The 24,215-nt window shown below is 45.7% G+C and overlaps 2 protein-coding genes across 4 annotated transcripts in view; both read left to right on the top strand.

The window, feature by feature from the left end:
* Nucleotides 1-6,954, top strand: part of actn4 (actinin, alpha 4) — a 54,648-nt gene extending 47,694 nt beyond the window's left edge. For both annotated transcript variants that reach the window (XM_035621750.2, XM_035621751.2), the window contains exons 19-22: nucleotides 192-338; nucleotides 1,944-2,024; nucleotides 4,157-4,315; nucleotides 4,767-6,954. In XM_035621750.2, coding sequence (XP_035477643.1) covers nucleotides 192-338; nucleotides 1,944-2,024; nucleotides 4,157-4,315; nucleotides 4,767-4,925 — 546 coding nt within the window. In that variant the 3' untranslated portion in view covers nucleotides 4,926-6,954. The remainder of the gene's footprint in view (nucleotides 1-191; nucleotides 339-1,943; nucleotides 2,025-4,156; nucleotides 4,316-4,766) is intronic.
* Nucleotides 6,955-7,802: 848 nt separating this feature from the next.
* Nucleotides 7,803-23,954, top strand: LOC118295771 (SPARC-related modular calcium-binding protein 1-like). 2 transcript variants are annotated; one of them, XM_035621752.2, is made up of 11 exons: nucleotides 7,803-8,193; nucleotides 15,132-15,306; nucleotides 15,678-15,911; nucleotides 16,296-16,331; nucleotides 16,528-16,575; nucleotides 16,910-16,969; nucleotides 17,070-17,262; nucleotides 17,982-18,061; nucleotides 18,246-18,339; nucleotides 19,767-20,128; nucleotides 23,060-23,954. In XM_035621752.2, the coding sequence occupies exons 1-10, from the start codon at nucleotides 8,116-8,118 to the stop codon at nucleotides 20,125-20,127; spliced, it is 1,359 nt and encodes a 452-aa protein (XP_035477645.2). In that variant the 5' UTR covers nucleotides 7,803-8,115; the 3' UTR covers nucleotide 20,128; nucleotides 23,060-23,954. The 2 variants fall into 2 exon arrangements, with proteins under 2 accessions (XP_035477645.2, XP_035477646.2); XM_035621753.2 differs by having other exon boundaries at nucleotides 8,189-8,327.
* The last annotated feature ends 261 nt before the right edge of the window (nucleotides 23,955-24,215 follow it).

Raw genomic sequence — 24,215 nt, 5'->3', positions numbered from 1 at the left:
CAAACACACGTGTGTATATATATATATATATATATATATATATATATATATATATATATACACACATGTACTTACACACATTGAGTTATATGTAAAATGGCCTTTGTTTCTTTGGTGTAAAACGTATCCTCTCTCCTTTTTTCCACCCACTATTCCACTTTGTCTTCCTCACTCCCTGCCCGTCCCTGCAGCACCTCCGTGTGGGTTGGGAGCAGCTGCTGACCACTATCGCCAGAACCATCAACGAGGTCGAGAACCAGATCCTGACGCGTGACGCCAAGGGCATCAGCCAGGAGCAGCTCTTTGAGTACCGCACCTCCTTCAACCACTTCGACAAGGTCAGGGGCCAAAGCTGTTCATATCGCATATTTTTTCATACTTATTGTGTCGCAGTGTCAGTATTGAAGTCAAGTACAATATACATATATACACATATTTTTTGGTGTTATTTTAACATGGTTATACCTGAGGTGAACCCAGACTATTGCTTTAAATGTTAATATGATCATTAAGCACATCGTGTACATCATGTATGTTCACATTTAATTTCCTGAATTCATCCACAGTTGAGTGAAACAGTTTGACCTGTACCTGCCTGGCGACTGTGTGTTTTCATGTGAAGGATTAGACTTTTCTGTATTCATGCATAATGTGACTGAATGAGTGTCGAGACCTTAAAGGGGCAGTAAGCTCGAACCTACAGCCTCGGGTACGGGAGACCGACACGATGTCAGTCGTAGCGTTCGTCGCTAGCGCGTCTCTTAATGTGACGGGGAGTGATGTTTACAAAATGCACACGTAGTGCACATAGTGTATTAGATTCAAAATGGATTAAAATCCCTTACTACCCATTTAAGCGGGTATTCTTGGTGGTGTTTTTCAGGCGAGCACGTGGAGAATCAGCATATACAGGCAATATTAGCTTTTATTTTAGCTGAGAGGGCAAAGCGAGGAAAAGATGCGGGCAACCAATCACAAATTCAGAAGAAAGACTTGAATTGTGTTACTCAAGCTGGATGGAAAGATAATGATGACTGCTGTGGTTGTGGCTTTTTTTTTTGTGAGAATTTCCGCTGGTCACACTCTCTAACAGGAAAGATAAATCTGTCATGGGTTAGGGAACTGCTGCTTAATTCAGTGTAAACGGCCTTTTGTGTTTTGTGGAAGTTTTCAAACCCGATGATTTTAGCTCTTGTACCCCATAAGGATGCAAAGGAGGTGTCCTTCATCCCCATCATTCACCATCTCACACCACCGTGTTTGTGTCACACTGTGTGTCACTGACTCATGCACCCGTCTGTTATGATGGTTCACAAACACTCCAGGAGTCTGTCGTCACTCACCAATCCAGCCCCTTCTCTCTCAAGTGTGTGTTTGTGTGTCTGCCACACCCAACACATCTTGTTCATTTACAAGTTTCAAACCAGTGGATATCTCAGAAACACACAAACTCCGTACCGTTTTCAAAAAAATAGTAGCTATTAAATTTTCTGAGATAGTTTGGACTTTTTTTATAAGCACGTGGAGCTGATGTTAAAAGGCTGAATGTATATTATGCTCCTGTATTATCAGTCAGAAAGTATTTTTAACGTTTGTAGTTTTGTTGTTTGCCACGTGAAATTTTACACTTGACAATGTATTTTCAGTAATAACTTGATGTGTTGTCTAATGAAGGCCGGTGCACATATGGTTTCAGTGTGTAGGCTCTCCATAGTCATCATGGCGACATCCCTGTTGAGTTGTGTGTGTATTGACACTGTCTAAACATCCATGAATGTCTGTCTGTCTGTCTGCCAATGTGTCTGTCCCACCATCCTCCACGTCCTCATCTTCTCCTCGCATGCCCTGGATCGCATGGTCACCACCCACCACCATCCCTGTGTTGCGATCGGTGCATCCTCATGACGCGGCGCTCTGTCATTTGGGCGTTTGGCCAATCTCAGGACCACAGTGGGGCCCTGATGGCCGAGGAGTTCAAGGCCTGTTTGATCAGTCTGGGCTACGATGTGGAGAACGAAAAGCAGGTAGGAGCTCCAGACCGAGGTGTTGGGGGGCGGGGTCTGTGGTCGTCGGTGCCTCTGAGCAGGAGAGCGGAGATCGCTGCCGGTCACATTCACCTCGTCAAAATGTTCCATCTTAAATAGAACGAGAGCTATTGATTATTTAGTATTATTGATTTTAAAGTCTGTAATACATTTCCATTTATTAATGTGTGATTGCCACTTCCACCCTGGGCTGCAAAAGTCCGACCTTTTCGGCACATGACTATAAACGTCAAGAGTTTTAAAAGACTTATCTTAAGCCATTTGATAGGAAAATGTGAGTAAAGGTTCATGTATTTGTATTTGAATACAGTGAACAGAAACGTCTTAGTTCTGTACGACCTTCTGTCTCTAAAATCACCGTGAACCACGGCCTTGAGATGAAATAACGATGTGAGATGGTAAGATCAGAATCTCTTAACACATTCAAGACAAAACAGGTGGCTTATGGATAAAACTGGAAATCAAATTTTCAGATAGAGAAAAAAAAATACCAGACAAAGGAGAAAATTACTATTACTACTAAATTACTCCTTTATCATTACAAAAATTGATAATTATGTCAGAATGTATTCAAAAAAGGACCGACAGTCACAACTGCCAAAGCGGTTTTCTGCCGCTGTTAGATTAGGGATATCTTCCATGATCGTGTTCTCGATTTGACAAACTTGATGCTGTCAAAACCTGGTGGGTGATCAGCCGTCGCTCCTGCCCCGAGGCTCCTGCCCCGAGGCTCCTGTCAGACCCGGGGGGTCAGTTAGGGTTCAGTCCGTAAGCATGGAGGGCAGAGATGTCGTGTCCCTGTCTGTCCACCGGGGGTCTCTGTTGCTTTGTGCTGCTCGTCCCTCGTCCATCTGTCAGGTTTTACTTTGCTCCGACACTTTCTCTGTTAACTGTTTGTGCTTTTGATTTTTTCTCTCTCTCTCTCTCTTCACCTCCCCAAACATTAATCGCCTTCTCTATTTGATATGTTTCTTTCTGTTTTTTCTGCTCTCACTTCATCTCCTCTCTTTTCCATTGCTGTCTTCTCGTCCTCTCATTCTTCCTCTGTCCCTCTGCCACTTGTCAACTCACCCCCTCCCACCTTCCCTCCCTCCCTCCGCTCCTCCGGCCTTTGCTGTGCTGTGGTGAACCCACAGAAGCGATCGGGACAGATGGTCTCAGAGGACTTCCGGGCTCTACTCATTTCTACTGGAAACAGCCTGGTACTGCTGCTGGCATGTTGCTCTCGCAGGGTGTCTGCAGGTTGCGAGACTTTATTAAAATTGAAAGATTCGAGTAAGACTTTAGGTAGGATGCAATTGAATATTGTCTGCCATTATACTAATTTTGCGGTTCCCAATTGGGGCAAGCGTGACACTTTCTGAGTACAGAACAAAATGTGTCTTCACCATATTGAGTTACTCTTCAATCACAATATAATTATTTTGAACTTGTATGTATAGTTGTTGTTGTTTTTTTGTTTTGATATAGCTGCTTTATGTCAATAGAAAACTAAGATTTTAGTTTTTTGTGTAAATGGTGAAAACATGTTGTAGAAAAAAGCTTTCATAGGAAAAGTTTTTTGTATTTTGACCTAACCTCAGTAGTGTCATTCACCCATACCCAGTCTTAACTGTGTGGGTTTTTTTAATCATCACTTTGATCTATTGACTATTTCCTTGATTTTGAAGTATCACCGTCGGTATTGTCACCTGCAGACGCCCTGCTCGCTCTCCCTGATCCCCTGCTGCTTGTCTGTTGTCTCATCTGTGTTGCTCTTGTACATCTGCTGCACTGCTGAAGGAAACTGACGTAGGTCATGCAGACCATCTAAGTTAAATGTGAAGTGTTGGTCCTCCTCTGTGTTTCCTGTCTGTGTTTCCCACTGATATTAACCAGTAACACGATTTATGTAAGCGTAAAATAATGGGGCCCCAATCGCTGCTCTTCAGCGGCTCAGTCTTCGGCGGTCCTGATATTTTACACACTGTTGGGTTCTACACATCATTCCGTCTGCGTCTGTGTTTGTGTATGTCTCAGCACAAAGTGCTGTCTCTTCCGGGTTAACCCTCTGTGTGTGTGTGTGTGTGTGTGTGTGTGTGTGTCTCCTTGTGTGTGTTTGTTTTCGCCAGGGCGACAGCGAGTTTACTCGCATCATGGGCATAGTGGACCCCAATGGCAGCGGCGCCGTCACCTTCCAGGCCTTCATTGACTTCATGTCCAGAGAAACGACCGACACGGACACCGCAGACCAGGTCATCGCCTCCTTCAAGATCCTGGCCGCTGATAAGGTGAGTGAGCGTGTGTGCGTGTATACATACAGTGATGTACTCTGTGTTTATCATCAGCAGCATTATCTACCTTGAGCCACAAAAAAATATTTCTCCCCTTTTGTGAAATTGCAGTGCCACTGAAAGAACTAGTTAAGCGTGAAAGCAAATTTTAAGTATTTGTCCGTATGGTGTCTTTTTTTATTTTTACACTACACATTTCGTGGTGTGTACAAAACCCTGACTGCCACAGAGCAGTGGTGGAATCTATCGTTTTCAACTCCAACAAACAATGCGTTTTATGTAAATGGAGGTGAATTCTTTCTACAATGACAGTTTTTCTAAAATTGGATTTAAGGGCTGGGGTCAGGTCCTGTAAAAATATATTTTTTCTTGCTGGTGTAGTTTTGTTCTTGAGCCAGGTAAACATTTTGGACCCCACTCACTGAACCTCCCTCTCTGTGTCCGTCAGACCTACATCACGGCCGAGGAGCTGAGGAGGGAGCTCCCCCCCGACCAGGCGGAGTACTGCATCGCCCGCATGGCGCCCTACTCGGGGCCTGACGCCGTACCCGGAGCACTCGACTACATGTCCTTCTCCACCGCCCTGTATGGAGAGAGTGACCTGTAGAGCAGGCGAGAGGACGAGGAGGGCTGAGTAGAAAAAAAGGGGGGGGGGGGATTGAAGAGGGAAGGTGGAGAGTTCTTCTGCGTGTGGAGGAGGTGCCAGGAATCAGGTGTTTGGAGGAATTTGAGTGGTGTTTGTGACGTGCCCCTGTGTGTGTGTGTGCTGGTTTAGAAATCATCAGAAAGTTTCACGGCTCTGAGCTTGTTGATTGGACTGTAGTTAGGTTTGGCCTTCCGCCGAATGTTTTCCAGCTCCGTTATGTCACAAAGTGATTGCGAGTAATCAAGGTCACGTTTTCGTTAAAGCTCCGTATGAACAGGCATATCCAGGGGCAGCTGTGGGATGGTGGCACTCTGAAGTGCGGGTCCTTAGCTTCACCCTCTCTCCTTTGTGGGGTCAAACAGGGGAGGGACATGGGATAGGACTTGAGGGGCGGGAAGGGGGCACAAGCTAATCTGATACTTATGCTAATTTTTGTTTATTTTATTATAATTTTTTTCTTCTTGCCAGGGGGGGTGCAGGGCGGTGTGGGGTTTGACGTGGTGACTGGCGAGGTTTGTGTATTAGATCCTAGAGATATATGCTGTGGATGTCAGGGGTTGGGGGGGGGGGGGGATGAACAACCAGAGATAAAAAAAATTACATATTTACCCATAATTCCTGTGTTGCTGGATAAGGTGACCTGTTTAACCTCGGCTCTTTTCCTCCTCCTGTCTTTCTTTATTTCTTTTCTTTTTTTCTTCCTGGAGCAGGTGGGTGGTGGGGTCGGGTGGGGACGTTGATCGGTGCGGGGCGGGAGGGGCGGGGATCAGCGCTGTACATACTTATTTTTTCAGTGCAAAGAATGACACACACGGTCCCAGTTGTTGAGAATAAACGATCAGAGGCGTTCCAGACGGTCAAGCAGAGTGACATTTATTCAAATAAGTAAAACAAAATTAAATTAACAAATTTAAAAGCCAGTGATAGCGACACAGAGTAGTTTCACCAGTGGATAGGTTTGAGCTTCTGGAAGTCTTTTCCTAAGTTTTTTTCTTTTCTTTTAGCAATTGAAAACATTCATGGAAGAGGTTGGTAGCCATGGAGATGTGGCCTTCCTGTATAAATCCCATGAAAGGCAATACCGTAATTAATCACAAATATTTGCTTCTGTGAAACTATTCTCCTCTAGTTGTGGGCATCAGGTGCTTATTTAAATACAATACTATACATTTATATGATGGGTAAGACAAATAGTCAGTGTTGGTCCACTTTTATATACCGGAAATCGTACACACATACAGAAATATATATACATGTCATGTCTCTTCTTTTTCTTTTTTGGTCACCATGGTAAGAGCAATACGGCGCACTCCTGATTTGACTTTTAGAAAAACATTATTAAAAATTGAAAAACGTGCCTATTGGTGGCTACAGCCCTGTCCCTCTATCTCTTACTCTCTCCCTACCTCACTCTCCCACTTCCCCCCCCCTCTCTCCCCCATCCCCACATTTGTCTATGATGAGAAGGGGACAAAATTACTGCAAGGAAGGGGGGGGTATGGATCAGGTAGGGGTCTTCATGTAAACATTCCATCATGTGCAAATAAAAAATATTACAATTTAAAAAAAGAAAAGAAGTTGTTATGTAAAAAGCTATGCAATCATAATGTGTTGAATATCTGAGTCCCGGGGAGATATGTGGGCATCAATCAGGCCCTCCTGCAAAGCTGCCCTGTCTAAATTAAAGAGGAGAACAGATCGCTCCAGTGTTTGGTGGCTGTTGGGGGAGAGAGGGGGGAGACGGACAGACAGACAGGGAGGGAACTGAGAAGGAAAGACTTGGACCAAAAGCTTGTTTCTTTTCTTTTTCTTTTGTTTTTTTTCATGCAAGATTGGAGAGAAGTGAACTCTGGAATTGTGATTTTCCTTTTTTTGTACTCTTTAATATCAAACCTTATCTGCTGTACTGGAAACTGCAACGCCTTCTGTCTCTAATGATAAGTGATAAGTGAGTTTCACAAAGCACACATTAAAGTTTCCTTACAAAATACCTCTGCCTGTCGTTGTCTTCATTTCGTGTGTGTGTGTGTGTGTGTGTGTGTGTGTGTGTGTGTGTGTGTGTGTGTGTGTGTGTGTGTGTGTGTGTGTGTGTGTGTGTGTGTGTGTGTGTGTGTGTGTGTGTGTGTGTGTGTGTGTGTGTGTGTGTGTGTGTGTGTGTGTGTGTGTGACTACAGCCTGTGGACAGTCACTACCATGTTAGACTTGAATGTAAGTTTAAAAGGTTAAGGCAACAGAAAAGCTAGAACCTGATTTCGAAAGTAGTCTTACTGATTTTGTCCCAACTTGATGATGCGAGTGCTCCCATTTAATAATTGTTTAAATGGTTTTGGAAATATTGAAATTGAACAGAATCCTCCCCGTTAACTGATATGCACCATACGATTTTATCTTCCCTGGTTAAATTTGATTTAATTAAACTTTAATTGTGGTCAGAAGAAACTTTAAATCTCTGTGGTAAGGATGGGTGATGGGAATTTAAGAGAAGTGTCGTAGTCGACCTTGAATGGAGTGGATGTAGAGCATTGTGTGCCACAGTCCAACAATTTCAACCAAGGAGGCAACAAGGCTTTTTAAAAATTATATATTTTAAGTTTGACATTGTTGGAGTGGTGCTCAAACCAAAGTTTAAGATGATGCTGTATGTCATATAATAATATAGTAGTGGTATGATATCGGTCTGTGTTCAGGTGGTGTATGAGGCCTGTAACCTTTGTGAGAATACAAAACTCATCTGATATCGCCTCATGTCTGTGTGACCTACATTCTTTATTCTATATCCAAGACAGCTTGTATGTGACACTTATAATAGCCGACGTTTTGAACGAGGTGGGTGCAAATTGAGCATCACTTGTCCTGCTGCTTGTAGGCGCATGCACCGGAAGTGGGCAGCGCCTCGGAGGGGAGAGTGGGCTGTGCGCGCTCGGCGCTCGGAGCCGCTTTTACGCGCGGCGGGTCTCAGACGTGGAGCAGCTGGAGGGCGCGGACGAGCGACGACATGAGCAGCCCGGTGACTCCCGAGGACGCGACGTGACCCGACCCGCTCCTCGTCTGTCTGCCTGTCTGTCTGTCTGTCTGTCTGCTCGCCGACCTTCAGTCTCGTCGTCGTCGTCCACCGCTGCGGCCGCTCCGCGCGCTCCCCCGCGGCGGCACCATGCCCGGGCTCCCCGCCACCTGCCAGGCGCTGCTCGTCTTCCTGCTCTCCGGCTCGGTGCTGGGCGACAGAACAGCGGTAAGAGGCGAACTCTGAACCCCCCCGGCCGACGGGCGAGGGCTCGGTGGCCGGGAAGGGTCCGAGACGGAGTGTGGAGCAGGTGGAAGTAGCACTGCGCCCGCCTGGTTGATCTACGTCCGGAGCTGCCGCAGGTGATCGATTAGTCGATTAGTCATCGACTACTGAATGAATCGTCGGCTATTCAGATAATCGGTTAAAGTGGTTTTTATGGAGGAAAAAGGGTCAAAATTCTATGATTGCAGTGGATATCAAATTTCATATTGTGTGGTTCCTTTGCTCCTCTATGACAGTGAACTAAATATCTTTGGCGGGAGGACGAAAACAAAACATCATGTCATGGTTTGGAAGACCATCTCATGGACCACACGAGCAATCGATTAATCGAGAAGCCAATCGACCGATCGACCCGTAATGAACCTGACCGTTAGTCGTCTACCATCCATAGGTCTGTGCCTGGAAGCTGTCGATTTACTGTGGTGCTCGCGAGCAAGGCACAGGTTTATGAGAGTGCAATATGACATACAGTGGAAAAGACTGCCAACTGTACAGATTGTTGGCATGTACAGTAAGTGGCCTATTTGTTAAATGCAGTGCTTAGAAGGGAAATCCCATAGTAACCCACATGGGCTCCAGCTCCTGTTTTTAATAAGCCTTTAAGCTCTGACATTGTTTGTTTAACTTTTGTCCTGATTCATTTTATTTCTTTTGCCACAAATATGGGCCGCTGTCCTATACACAGATCAGTTGGATTCTTTGCACCAGTTCAAACTGAGACACAGTCTCGATAACAAATACAAAGTTTGGCACCTGGGTGATTAGATATCTGTCAGGGAACCGCGGCCACTAATAGCTCCAAATTGCCAAGGTCAAATCCACTTTGGCTTGTAATTGGTCGAGTAAAACTGAGCAGACTCGACGCCGCGCTCCCGGGGCTGCTCGCTATTATTCATCTGGCGGGGGGAAGAGGCCATATTGGATTTCAGGTTGAAGAGAATAATCTCATGTTTGATTCTGAAGTTGTCCCTGATTTGTGTGTGTGAGCTCCCTGGAGGGCGACAGTGCAACACCGGCCAGCAAGACCAAACCACAACCACACACACACACACACACACACACACACAAACACACACACACACACACACACACACACACACACACACACACACACACACACACACACACTGCTGCCAAGTCAATGTTTAACTTGCTACTGAGGGAAAACAGACGTGTGTGTGTGTGTGTGTGTGTGTGTGTGTGTGTGTGTGTGTGTGTGTGTGTGTGTGTGTGTGTGTGTGTGTGTGTGTGTGTGTGTGTGTGTGTGTGTGTGTGTGAGAGAGAGAGAGAGACAACTCTTATGAAAACACAGCATGTTGTACTTTTGTGATATTTGTCTGAGTACATGTGATGATGTATGAAATGTGGTCAGGTCAGACACGTCGCAAACTCTCGCAGGCAATTCATCATGTACATCGATGACAAGTGTAAAGACGGATGAGTATCGAGTGTACAGTATGTACAGAAATATGTGAACGCTATGCAGATCCCGGGTGGAGATGTCCAAGTTTAGTAGTCTGCAAGATATACAGTGAATTTCTTCTGGGGAGCAAAACTAAATTGGTTCAGATGGCAGAGGTAAAGTCGCCTTATTTAAACAAGTAGCAGACTTTCTTTCAACAACGAACATCAGTGGGCGTGTCATATTTCACTTGTTGGCAATAGAGGATGAAGAACGGATTAGTGAAGAAGGCATGTGAGCAATTGTCAGTAGAAGAGTTGGCAGCGGTCTGCCGACAAACACAGTATCTGTCGTATCAGAACAAACACTCGCAGGTGATCGGTGCGGTGAGCCACCATCTTGCTGCTGCAGTTAAAGACGAATCCTTGTCTACAAAACTGGTCGGAACGCGTAGGCCGAGCAGCACCGGGGTTCCACGGACCCTCAACAGCACCGCCTGTTCAGGGTCTGTGGAACCAGAGATACTTTGGTGGGAAATTGGTGACAACTAAGTTTCAAGTCTCTGCAGGTTGACTCTCTTCTCATTCTGCGCTCAAACGAACACAACCTCGCTGGCTCTTCTTCTAAACGTCGGACATAAATCTGACAACTGAGCGAACTGCAGGAGGTTAATGTAGAGCGCAGGTCCTCTATGGTTAGTGGGCTAAAACGTACAAAACCGACTGAATGTCTCTTTCAGGTTCATTTAGACTGAGCAGAAGAGGTGAACACACACACACACACACACACACACACACACACACACACACACACATCTCTGAATCCCCTGAGATGTGAAACATCTGTGTGTGTGTGTGTGTGTGTGTGTGTGTGTGTGTGTGTGTGTGTGTGTGTGTGTGTGTGTGTGTGTGTGTGTGTGTGTGTGTGTGTGTGTGTGTGTGTGTGTGTGTGTGTGTGTGTGTGTGTGTGTGTGAGCTGCAGAGTCCCGCCGCCGACCTTTCAGCGGCACCAGCGATCCTTCTCCTCGCCAAGCATCATATTTTGCAAAAGCTCTGGAGATGAGTTTGTGTGTTTTCCTACGGCGGCCGGCCGCCCGGTATCTGGAAGGTGTGAGGCACGAGGAGACAGTGGCGGCTTGTTCTCGGCTTTCTCTGCCGCTGCGCGCTCACTTCCTGTCCACGCTCACACACACACACACACACACACACACACACACACTCGTGGCGTTTTATGGGCCCAAAAACACTGGTAGTAATTGTTTCAACACTGAGGTTATTGTAGTTGCTGGATTTTCTACCTGACAGACAGGAAATCCAGTCTGCCCAACACTTTGCACCTGGGCTCCTGCCCTCCTCCACCCCTCCCTTCATTCCTCTCGTCCCCCCAACCTCCCTCTTGTTTTCCTGTTCACTCACTCCACCCAGACTTTAATTGCTTTCTCCGTTCACTTTTCTTTATTCCTTTCTTTTTTCCTCTCAATACCTCTTAGGGCGCTTTCACAAGGCAAAATTGCGAATGTGAAAGGCTCCTCGGACCACGGACATGTGTTCTGACCCAAAGAGTTGGTCGGGGTCCGGATCAAACGGAACCCTGGTTCTGCTCGTCAGCAGTGTGAAAACAGTGTTTCGGGATGGTTCGGACTTTGGGAAGCTGAAGCAGCGAGCTGTCGGAGAAGAAGAATGAAGAGCCGGAATGAGAAGGCTCCCCGCCCGAATTGACAACACACGACGTCAGACGCACGCCCTTCTGCAAACCAATCAGAGTCGAGCGTAGGGACACGCAGCCCGCGTAGGCGACAACGACAGGATGTCACGTGAGGTCCGTTAGCTGCGCTCGCAAAAATTGCACTGTGAAACCAAAAGCAACCCGAATCAAATGTTAACGATGTAAGAAGAACACGAGCGTTGGTTCAGACCTTGGACCAAAGTCCTTGGTCTGGACTCTCAAGTGTGAAAACGCCCTCACTCCGTTCCTCCCCTCCTCCGTTCCTCCGTTCGTCCCCTCCTCCGTTCCTCCGTTCCTCCCTCCTTTCTCAAGTCTTGGCTCTTTTCCTCCCTGAATGAATCTTTCTTCTCCTCAGACAATGTCCCCTCCTCTGCTCTTTGATTTCTCCATTAAATGCCCTCCTCATCATTTCTAATGGGTTTTTTTCCCCTCTCCTCAATCCTCCTTTACTTACTCTATTCCTTTCCTCTGTGGTGGAATTATCTATCCCTCCATCTCTCCTTCTTTTCCATCCTCATTTCTAAACTTTAGTTCCACTGTTCCCTCCATCGCTTCCATTTCTCCTCTAACTTCCCACTTTTGTCTTTTCTGTTCCTCATACCTCCCCATCCTTTCCGCACCTCTAGTTTTCCTTTACAGCTTTAATATTGATGCCTTAACCCAGCTACAGATGATTTCATTAGATTTTTTTTTTTTGCTATCTAACCGTTATGCAGCCCGGCCGGTCACGTTGGAGATATTCATCTTTACAAGTCAGAACATTTTTCAGCGTGTCAGCTGTTTGTGGTGCAGGGAGGATTTGGCCAGACCTGATTTTGTGCTTTGCTTGGACTGAGGCTTCACTCTTGGTGTTCCAGTTTCCCTCCTCCAGTCCTCCCTTCTCCCCCCTCCTCCTCCTCCCAACACCTCCTTTATTTCACAGCATGTTTATTACGAGAAGACTTTTTCCAGAAGGAAGAAGTATAGACACTGAAGCTCCTACTTAGTTTTCCTGGCTCCTAGCGGTAACTAGGGGCAGCGTTGGCCTCGTGGCTGACTTACTTGTTTTCTGTCCAAAAATCCCAATTTGAACAAGCACCCTTGAGTTAAGCGTCTGGTAAAAATTAATAAGACGGCTTGTTCCAGTTGAGAGAAGACAAACTGCACGTTGTTGCTCTCTCCATCCAAGTGTTTTATCTCTTCTTCTTTTTTATCACTCTCCCTCTCCACCTGCTCTTGTTTCTCCGTCGACAGGATTATTTTGTTCCTCTTGCGAGGGTTCGAGTTGTTTCAGTCAATTAACGCTGTTGCACCGTCCGCCGTCTCCATCACTGGGGGACAGTTACCGGGACAACGCTCTTCTCTTCCTTGTTGTGGTTACGCGACGGCTGACGCAGTTCCTTTGTGCCGTAAACCGAGTAGTACATTTTCCCGGGGAAACCGCGCCTCGGTGGCCAAGGGGATGAGATGTTGGTATCTGATTGTATCTTTTTTCCAATTGCCCTTACACCGCAATAAGTTTTGGCATCATAATGACAGGTTAAAACCAAAAAGTTGTTCCTTTTGTGCTTTAACTGATTGGTTAATTGACTAAAACGTGATCCGTTTATCCAGGTTGCGGAATCACAATATAAAAAGAAATGAGAAGAAGAAAGACAGAGGAGAGCAGCATAACAGGTTTCTCTCTCTCTCTCTCTCTCTCTCTCTCTCTCTCTCTCTCTCTCGTACACATTGATCTCTGCAGTCAATACACAAGTCAATGTCTAGACGTTAAGGCACAGAGGTCTCATTCACCACTAAATTATGTCAACACTGTTCCACACCATGGCCACCGTGTGTGTGTGTGTGTGTGTGTGTGTGTGTGTGTGTGTGTGTGTGTGTGTGTGTGTGTGTGTGTGTGTGTGTGTGTGTGTGTGTGTGTGTGTGTGTGTGTGTGTGTGTGTGTGTGTGTGTGTGTGTGTGTGGCACGAGAGGGGAGGGTGATGGACAAAGAGGCACTGATGAAGAGTGAGAAGGTGTGGTCAGTAGCCAACTTTGGACACGTGCGTTTGCATGCGTGTGTGTGTGTGTGTACTGTACGAGTGTTTTTAGTGAGTCTGTGAGGCCGCGTGACGAATCTGATGTATATTTTGGAGATGTGTTTGCAAAAGCAGTCTGCGATCCTGAGCTGAGAGAGTGTTGTCAGGCGTCCCAGAGGAGCACGTGGGAATAATTTAGATCATCACCCTCTCCTCTCCTCTTTTTATTACTAGGCACCATCATATCACATGAGTGGGGAATTTACTAACTAGAGCATCACAAAGTTAGCACCGCCAATCACTGGAATGTTATCTTACGTTATGGTCAAAATTGCACATGGGTGGTATCTTTAAAGATTTCTTCTTTCTTCTTCTCTTTTCTTCTTACTTTTTGTTTTGGTTCGGAAGGAGATATTTGAGAGTGGAGGACTCACAACATGGCTAAATGTTAAATGAGGTGCGAGGGCTAAGTGCAAGTCAGGTGCAATACTGTATTTTTTGTACATTTGTGAGTGTTTGGACACTTGGTCACCACTGTAGAATGGGATTTTAACGAACGGTGTCAGTAAGTTTTGAGAAATTCTAGTTGGTTCTTACACAGTTGGGGATTAAACGATATTGTGAAGAAGAAGTAAAAGAATTGGTGTCATATTTCCAGTAAGTTCTTCTTTTTTTTTTCATAATGAGGCTTTTATTTGAAAGGATTTGGGCCTGAAGTCTCATTGTTGTTGCTCTGAGTCAGACACGGGAAGGTTTCGGTAGAAACGGAGCACAAAAGTTACGGAAAATGTCTCCGCCAACCAAAACGTTCCCCCCCGTGGCCCTTCTGAGCCTCTGTACATGTGTTTGGTGGCATTGGTGCGTCTGGGTCGTGCCCAAGACCATTCGGTGTTGAGACTAATAATCCAGTGAACTGTATTTTTCCTCACTTTGGGCAATCCAACATTATTACTGAAGCCAATGAATGAATCTTAAAATATTTTCTAAATTGGCCAGCCCATAATAGAGGAAATAGCAGCACATAAGAGCTGTCGGCCAAGGATCGGGCTGCGTAAACCTTTTGGGAAGGAAATGTGTTTCCATTGGGTGGTTAGAGGTTTTATTAAGGTTATTGCTAAATATTTTTGCTGTCGGAGACTCCTATTACATTAGTGAAAAAGCTCTTATACAGTCCTGCTGCCAGGCACCAAGCCAACCGGCCGCCCTCCTCCTCCTCCTCTCACAGACAGAGATGGGGGGGGCGCTACCATCCCCACATAAGTCGGCGAAGTTTATTCACTCATTAGTTTGCCGAGTCGGAGCTCTCACGCTTCAAATGTCAGGTGCAAGAAAAACAGAGACTTCCCCCCCCCACGCTCCCTGCCTCTGCCCGGCCGTCCTGAAATGTTTTCATGTTTCACATGTGTTGACGCCAACACCTCCTCTCCTCTCCTCTGTCGCTCGCGTTCTCACCCCTCCGTCATCCGCTCTCCTTTTCCCCCCTCCTCTCCCTCAGTGCAGCTTTTCCAAGCTTGACATTGAAAGCCAAATTTATCCCCCACAGACAGACAGCCATGCAGGGGCTAATACCTATCACCGTATCGCTTCTTTACACTTGCAGAGTTTTAGACAGTCATTGTGTCAGGAACCAGTCAGAATATGTGACGGACAGTCGGACACACTTTTGCCTGTTATTGTGTAATTTTCTCCGTGGAAGTAAAAGTAGACCTACACCGTGAACTTAAGAACATCAAGTGCATGTGTTTGTGCGTTTGCAGCCCTTTCTGATCACAGAGAACATGTGGCCCCGCGGCTGTGTCCTGGACTGCCAGAGGGGGCGCCACCGAGCTGTGTGCGGCAGCAACGGCAGGTTGTACAAGTCGCTGTGTGCCTTCCAGAGGGCGCAGTGCATCAACACACACCTCCGCCTCGCTCCACGGGCACACTGCTCAGGTACACACCATCACAGCCTGTTGTCAGCGTTTCTTAATATATACTGCTTATGAGCCACAATAACTCAGTAATCCTGATAACTACACGACACTTAAATATAATTTCACACAGCACCTCATATTGAACTGCAATGCACTTAAATCTTCTTCACATTTGGTGTGGAGTAACTCTTCAAAAGATAGCTGTTAATTATGATTAAATTACATTAATTACCCCATTATATTATAATGCATTATAATCATCATAATCTGATAATCTTGATTATGCATGTCTGCGTCAATGTCAGCGAGGCAGCAGTTAGACTCCACACGCTCCCAAATCAGCGGGAGCACGCTGGGCTGGAGGATGTCATGATGTCTCTGTTATTTCAGATCTGAGCCAGTCCAAATGCCAGCTGGCCCGGGCTCAGGCGCTGGAGGCCAACGGCCGCAGCGAGGGCAGCCACGCTAGTCCCGCCGCCGCCATGTTCGTGCCAGAGTGCCACCCGGACGGCCACTTCCTGCCGGTGCAGTGCCACAACCAGACGGGATACTGTTGGTGCTCCACGCCCGACGGCAAACCGCTCAGTGGGACCTCGATGCTCCATCTGATCCCCAGCTGCGCTGGTCAGCTATACTATATTCAGAGTTGAACTGAAGCAGGCGGAAAAAAACACACGACCTTTGTCACAGATTCTCTGTACGGGAGCACGAAAAGCTTTGTTTTTGATGATGGTGGCGGCGCAGTGCCCACTCTTTAGTGAGTGTTTGCTTGACACCTGTTCAGTGTGAAGGACATACAGCAGCAAGGGATTTTTACGTATCTAATTGGGAGTCTGAAGCTCCTCTTGCGAACGGAGCAACTGTAGTATAACCAGTCCCCTGTCGGTTTTCAGGAAGAGCTTGGCCAAACATTTGAGGGCCACAATTCTGCTACTTAGATTTTTATCTGTGTGAAAGATTTTTTTGTATTTTTCCGCACTTCTGACGTTCTGTTGTAATCCTGAGCAGATCACGTCACCATGTCGGCTCAGACTCCAGTCAAAGGTGAGAAAGATGTTTTATTCCAAATTCACAGAAGCTCTTTTTACTCTTCTTATTCTACATATCTATTTTTTGTACATGCTGTATGCTTGAAAGAATGGAACACAGAGAGGTGGATTCTTCATTTGCCTTCCTCGCCCTGTCTGGACTGTTCCCTCCCTCGTCCGCGGTACACTCACTCTCTTGTCTTGTGTTCCAGATGAAGTTGGAGAACCTGGCCCGACATTGGACCCCAGAAAACCTGCAGGTGACAAACGTGTGCTGTTACCGTGAGATAACTGAATGCGACTACGATTTTGGTCCACTAACCAACCACGCTGAGATATGAGACACTATTTTAATGTTCAATGAAGCAATCATTGATTCAATAAAACAACCTATTAGAATAAGGAAGAGTAGGTCATGTGTGTCTCCTGTCAGACTGACTTGCTGAGGCGACTAACCACCAAATCAAATGCTCACAAAGTCGTTTAACTTAACCTCATTTCAGTTCAGTTTATTTTTATAGAGTCAAATAACAGCCATCATCTCAAGGCACGTTTAAAACATTGTTTTTAACACTTTGATATTCTCTTGTCCAGAGCTGACGGCTCCTCCGATCTGGGTGACCATCCTGATGAACTCGGTCAGACGACCCACAGGTAAGAGCTGGATGAGTGAGACGTTTACAAGTTTACACAGTGGGTCAGGTAAATAGTCTGTACTAATTGTGTGTGCGTGTGTGTGCGTGCGTGTGTGCAGACAGTCCTCGGACGTGCGAGCGTGAGCGGGCGTCGCTGCTCTCTCAGATGCATGCAGCCTGGCAGGAGGAGCGTTTTATCCCAGAATGCACTGCTGACGGCCGCTACAGCCCCGCGCAGTGTCACACCGCCACAGGTTACTGCTGGTGCGTCCGGGTTGATAGCGGCAGGCCCCTGTCGGGCACCTCTGCGAGGTAATCACTCGATCGGTCAGTCAGATGTGCCCTTAGTCCATCCGTTGATGTGTAAAGTCTCTGGTTTGGCATTTTGCGCTGTGTTTTTTTCTTCCTCCTCTTCACACATTCTTTCTTTCCTTTTCCTTTCCTTCTATGGTTTTCTTTTCTGTTCCTCATATGCCTCCCCTCCGCTCTGCTCTCGATTACCCAGGCGCAGATGTAATAATGCACCGAAGCATTTCATTTTTAATTGTCCAATTTTGACACCAGTTACCGTCACCGATCCTCGGTCGAGTTTCCCTTAAAGGAGCAAAATGCGAACGAGCTGCCGTCGGGGCCTTCTGTTCTTCAGCGTCGTTGATGCTCGGCTGCTCACAAACTCCTGAGAGGAACGTCTGGGAGGTTTTTTCAAGTGATGGTTTTCTTTGGAAGACTGGCGTGAGGAAAACTCCCCGGGGCCTCATAATGTTTTTTGTGTCTTGTGCACTGTGTACTCTCTCTCTCTCTCTCTCTCTCTCTGGTTGTATTGAATCTGTGTTACCAGGGAAAGAGATTCACAGATTGAATAATACTCACTGTACTTTTCCTCTTGACAGATTTATCTTAATGTATAGCAACACATAAATATATATACATATGTATAGGAGTCAGCTTACATTTCTTGGCTTTTCTATATCTACTTTTAAGTGCTGTGTTGGTTAATTGAAAGCTCCTTTTCTGTTTGTGTTTCCCTGCAGGAATCGTATCCCAGACTGCACTGGGGCAGAGGAGGATCCTGACAGAATAGATCGGAGGTACAGGGACAAACCTCTGCCTGGTAAATATGACAGGTTCTGTTACATGATCAGAAAAACAGGATTTCAACAGGATTTTTTTGTTTAGTTTTCAGCTCTAAAATTGCATAAAAACGAAATGAAATAATGTAATAAAAAATATGTAAATATTAACGATAGACTTCGGCATCCAGACCATAACTGTCCTCTCTATTCATGTTCCCACAGGGTGTCCCGGAGCTCGGAAGGAGCAGTTCCTGCAGAGCCTGGTCAGAGCCCTGCAGCTGGAAGCAAAGCATGCTGGGAGTCTGAGTCCCTACCAGTAAGTCTAGATACAGCGCATCACATCAAATACAGCTGGCCTGGATTAAAGAAATATTCAATCCCTCATTCTCACATGTGACAAGCTATATTATTGAATTGGCTGATCTTTGAATTGCGGTCTGGAAAAAATATCTGTTGTATGAAAATTGTAATGGACAGTTAGTTGTTGTTGTTTTTTTAAAGAGCATAACTGAATGGACTGTATCACTTTCTCATCATGATTTGGTTAGCAAGGGCAGATCAGGGAATCGCGCCTGAATTAAAACCTCAAAGACAAATAAACATGGTCTTGGTTAATATTTCATATTTCTCACCCAACTGCATTGTGTTCATCACAACCACAAAAAACGTTTTCATACTTACTCTTGTCCTCTTCTCCTCTGTTATCGCCACCTTGTTCACTTCACACGACTCTCCTGCCTCAGACCGCGAGCTGTGCGTCGTGTGTGCACGCTTGTCTAGGACGACACACTTTAAATCAGGCAAACTTCTACTTCTATTTCCACTTACTTTACTTCTTGAATATGTAACCTGCCACATGTTGGACTACAGTGGACGCACAACTCTTCCTCTGTTATGCTGCAGTGGTCTGATCAAGTACCTTATTTGTAGCAGAACCAAACTCGGCCTGTTCCCCTGTTCTGTGTTGGTCTCTGTCAGTCAACACTTCAGTCGACCAGTTTACATTCGCTCTGTTTCTCTCTCTCAGCGCGAATACAAACATCCTCTTACATTGCACACACGCACACACAATGCTGAGGTTTCATATCCATCTTTTTTTTCCATTCCTGATAGCCTTGGGTTTGCAGTTAAATCAAATCGAGCTGTGTTTGTGTTTTTTGACTGTTCCACAAAATTGACGCCGTGTTTTTTTTGTTTTTGTTTTTCCTCGCTGTATAACCGATAAGGAACCCAGGAGCCTTCTTGGTGGTTTTGTGTTTCAGCAGGCTGCCATATCGTTGTGGGATTTGATTTTTATCGAGTTCTTCTCGTTACCTTGAATAGAACCGGTGGGTTGAATTTAATCAAGCTGCAAACACTGAGGAACACAAGAACAGGAGCCACAGAAATGGGATTAGGGGCGTCTGGAGACATCAACCTCTCGTCCTGTGTGGACGACGCCTGCCGTGGCGTGAATACTAATCCACTTAAAGTGACCTGAGACTCTGATGATACAGATAATGCTGAAAAGAGTGAATGCATATAGGTTTTGTAACAATTCTTTCCATCAGTTTATGATGTTTACTCCTACTAACAGAGTGAAAACTGTTGAATTATGTTTTAGTTTTTAGATGTACATACTGTTTATTAATATATAATTTTGAGTTTCTTTGAATACGGTTTGAAAGAAGAAAGTAAATTCATGCCTGTTAGCTTCTCAAGAAGAGTTGTCACTGAAGTCTCTCACACCTCTCTTTCCACCAGGGCTGCAAACACTCCTCCATCCAATAATCCCTCGTCACTTTTATACACTCCAGCCTCCACCACTCCTTCCTCCTCCTCCTCCTCCTCCTCCTCCTCCTCCTCACCTGTAAACGTCGCTCCCTCGGCTGCTCCGGAGGCCGTAGAGTCGCCCGGCCCAGAGGAGGTGTTGCGGTGGCATTTCAGTCAGCTGGACGTGGACTCCAGCGGGACGCTGAGCGAACGCGAGGCCCGGCCCCTCCGCCAGTTCCTGCGACGGAGGCTGAAGCCGCGGCGGTGCGCCAAGAAGTTCGCCCAGTACTGTGACAGGGACGGAGACCGGGGCCTGACGCTGGACGAGCTGAGGGTCTGCTTGGGCCTCTGAAGTGAGTCGGAGTGTGTGTGTGTGTGTGTGTGTGTGTGTGTGTGTGTGTGTGTGTGTGTGTGTGTGTGTGTGTGTGTGTGTGTGTGTGTGTGTGTGTGTGTGTGTGTGTGTGTGTGTGTGTGTGTGTGTGTGTGTGTGTGTGTGTGTGTGTGTGTGGTGGTTGAAGGCTGAATGAGATTGACAAGGTTTATTCAGTTGGTGCAAGGAAAATCACAAAATCTTAAACTGTAATTATACTGCATGTGCGAAAAAGTACAATATTTTCTATATTAAATTTATTATAGGGAACACAAGAATATAATCAGGACAAATGTGTTCCCTAATGTAATTTCATCGACAATCAAGTTACAGCTGTACATCTTTCAAATGTAATTACCGAACACTCGCTCAGGCAATAGCTGCCATAGATCCTAATGTACAGAAAAAATTTTCAAACCCAAGCCAAGACCCGATTGAAATACTACTGTGAAATACTGTGAATATATGCCTCCTGTTCTGGGCCAGTCAACCAGTTAACCACAGTCGGAGCAGGAGCACCAGCTGGAGGATCGATGCACGACCAAGTCCCCGCTCCGCCTCCAGCTGCTGCTCAGAGCGCACACGTGCTCAGGATACAGACAACTCAGTTGGTGTGTGTGAATCAGCATCAAGATGTGTGTAAAGGCGACATTGAGGAAGTTTAATCGTAATTTTCATGTTGAATGCATTTATGAATACCAAAAATTCATCCTTTAGTCTTCCAGCTGTCTTATTTCAGGGCAGTTCATTTGCAGCCCCCGCCACTGGTTCAGCCTTTACACTCTAGGAGTCTCTCAGTCTAGGATAACATTTTATTTTTGATATTTGTCCTTTTCCATCGAATGCCGCATATGTCTTCTGTATTTCTGTTGTGTTGCTAATACTGAGCTGTTGACAGTGATGAAAGTAGAATTCAGATTCATAGATTCAGATTTACTTAAATGGCAGCCCCCCCCCCCCCCCCTGTTTATTTGGACATATTTTGGTTCAAAAACATCATTGTGAGGACATTTCATCCGGTCCTTGTAATTTTAAACTGCTCCTTGGGGGTTAAGATTTGGTTTGAGCGTCATGGTTGGATTGGGTGATTGGTTAGCCTTTCAGTTGGTAGGGAATGCCTCACGTCATTGGTATCCTCATAACTATAGAGAGAAAAATGTGTATGTGTGGGTGGTGGGGGTCTTTGACACCTTCGGGGACAAATGTCAGACTCAAGACCAGTGAACTGTGGACATCTTGTTCATCTGGAGAGAAAAACTGTCTCCGTTTGGGGGAAAAAGCGGATTTTTGGGTCATTTGTTATGTTTCGAGTAAGTCTCCAGAAAATTAATACAAGTCTGTGTAATGCCCCGAGTAAACACACACACACACACACACACACACACACACACACACTCAGGCAGCCCGCTCCTCATCACAGTGTTACCGTGGCTCCTTGGTTCGCTGCGCGAGGTAAAGGCGTCTTTTTCTCCTCCCCGGGCTTGTTGCCCCCGTCGCTCCCTGGAGAGGCCGAGCCGCTTCGGGCCGGCGGCCAAGCAAATGACACCCGCCAGTGTCCGCGTGTTTACGTACCTCCGTGAAATCCAAACAAGCGTGGGCAGCGGTGAAACGGCCCGCTTGTCAGCGAGCCATCGGTCACAACTCAGCCGTGACACCGGCGCGCTAATCAGACGGCCGCGGACGACTGACAAGGAGTCTTTCTCTGCGTGAATATTCCTGACATTTCTGTTGAGCTGCACAAAAACAAAATATCTGGTTATACAGAGAACGTATAGAGCCTCACTATACAGATCCAATTCACCAGCAAAGACTGTACAGTGTCATACTGTATGCAGGAGAGCGCAGACATATTACAGAGAACATTAACACAATGTGGGTCATGGTACTCTCAGTTATTTTGGATTTACGTTTCGTGCGAAGTGCTGAAAAGTTCACATTTTGATCACAAAAGTAGATTACAAGTACAACAATTACAAAAGCTGCATTCTGTAAAGCCGTGATCATCATAGCTGAAATCACACTTCAGTTATCAAATGTATGACAGTGAAACAGCAGCAGAAAGGACGTCACAATGTTTACTTGCGATGTGATGAGTGAAGACTGGTGACGTGACACAGAGTGTGAGACTGAGTTAAACACTGAGTTAAAGACTGACGCTAAATGTCCTCGAGGAAACTATATATTTTGGATTATGTCCATAGAACTTTGGTTCTGGTCTATTCTTGTTCTGTTCATCTCAGCCATTGCGTAGTAAAAATGTAATGGCCTAAAACTAAAATAAAAGAAGGACTTAATTAATTGACGTTGTGTTTAGATTTTATTTCTCAAATTATTATTTTCAAGGTAAAAAATCTTACTTTGATGCGCACGACTGATGCCGGCACAGTTTATCATCCAGGATTTTAACTGACTGTAATTCAGGATCGTCTTTAACACCAAAGCAGTCTTGAGTTTTTTGCACTGGCAAACGATTAGATAGTTTCCAGTTGAATTATCCATCCATTATCTCTACCGCTTTATCCATTAAGGGTCACCGCAGGTAGGGGGCTGGAGCCAGTCCCGACACACAACCGTTCACTCTCACACTCGCACCTACCGTCAATTTAGAGCAGCGAGGTGGAGCGGAGAGAAGGAGCTCTCCAGAGGAGTAGGAACTTGATTGGTGGCTGACGGAACGGACAGGGACGAGGCCGACAGGGCGGACGAGGGGCGAGGAGCTGCTGATGATGCAGAGACTGAAGAGGGAAGCTAACGTGTGTCTGGGAGAGAGAGCAGAGACGCGACCGCTCGAAAAGGATCTGGTTGATCCTAGTAAATGGGACTGTAGTTTTGGATTTATTGTAACCCCTTGGTAGTTTTTAATATATGTCTCACCATTAATTGTCTTTCTCTTCTCTTCTTCTTTTCCTTCGAGGTCAAAGCCACGGAGAGAAATCACCCGATGCCAAAGGCCAACTTGTTTCCTCTCCTCTACCACTCCACTGGCATTTTTGTTAAGGGCTCCGTTTGTTCATTCATTCATAAAAATCCCGGAGACGTCATTACTCACATCCCCACATTTTCTCTGATTAAAAGACAAAACATTGCCGCCATCCATCATCCTCATTCTCATTCTCATTACGCCTCCTCCAGATCTAATATTCATCGTCTCCTAATCAGTTTCACTGTCGGACCATTCTCATCCTCCACATGGCTGCGCGAGTGAAAACTGTGTTTTTGTATCTATGATATAATCCGTGTGATCACTCCACGTCAACATTGAATGTAACATTACTTACAAGTATTTATTGCACACATTCAACAGCATGAGATTTGTCTGTTTGTGTGTGTTCTTGCAACTCAAACATCATCTCTTATCGTACTGGCAACAATGTGTCTTCCCCTGCCTCGCCATTTCCTTGACTCCCTTGCATGCTTCTGCATATTCTCTCCCACATTCCCATAATCTCTCTTCTCCTTGATCCTTTCCTCCTTTCCTTTGTTTCTTGCCTCCTCTAGGTTGCTTCTTATTGTTAGATCCCCTCACTGTTGTCCTTCCTCCCTAGCCTCATTTCCCTCCTCCTTCTCTTCATCCTTACTTCCTTCCCTGTGACTAAATTGCTTTCTAATATTTAAAACACATATTTTAAGTACAGTGAAGTAACATACCTGCGTACACTTCTTGATCATTTGTTTTCTACGTTACATTTAGGAAAGTTTCAGTCTGCGGCACTTTTCCAAGAGACCATGAGCCTCAAAGAACAATGATGCAACTTCCTGATTTTTGTAGGTTAAATTTCAAATAAAAAAAACGTGGTGTCTCATTTTCATTAATCTCAACAGCGATATTGTGAATATTGTTTGTCCATGTTTGTTTGAGTGCCAGTAACAATCAGTGGATGCGAATGGAGTCCCCCCCATAGATTTTATGGTCTCAGGACGGCAGCTGGTTGTCACGTGCGCCGACCTCCCTCTCTATTTGCAAATGAACATGTACATTGTTTCCATCTGCAAACTCCTGTTGGGTTGTTTTTAGTTAAGGTTTTATTTTCATCTCATTACGAAATCTCAGCACCTTTTCAATATAGATA

This window comes from Scophthalmus maximus, chromosome 11 (assembly GCF_022379125.1).
Source record: "Scophthalmus maximus strain ysfricsl-2021 chromosome 11, ASM2237912v1, whole genome shotgun sequence".
Classification (NCBI taxonomy): Eukaryota; Metazoa; Chordata; class Actinopteri; order Pleuronectiformes; family Scophthalmidae; genus Scophthalmus; species Scophthalmus maximus.
This window is presented reverse-complemented; position numbering and strand designations above follow the sequence as displayed.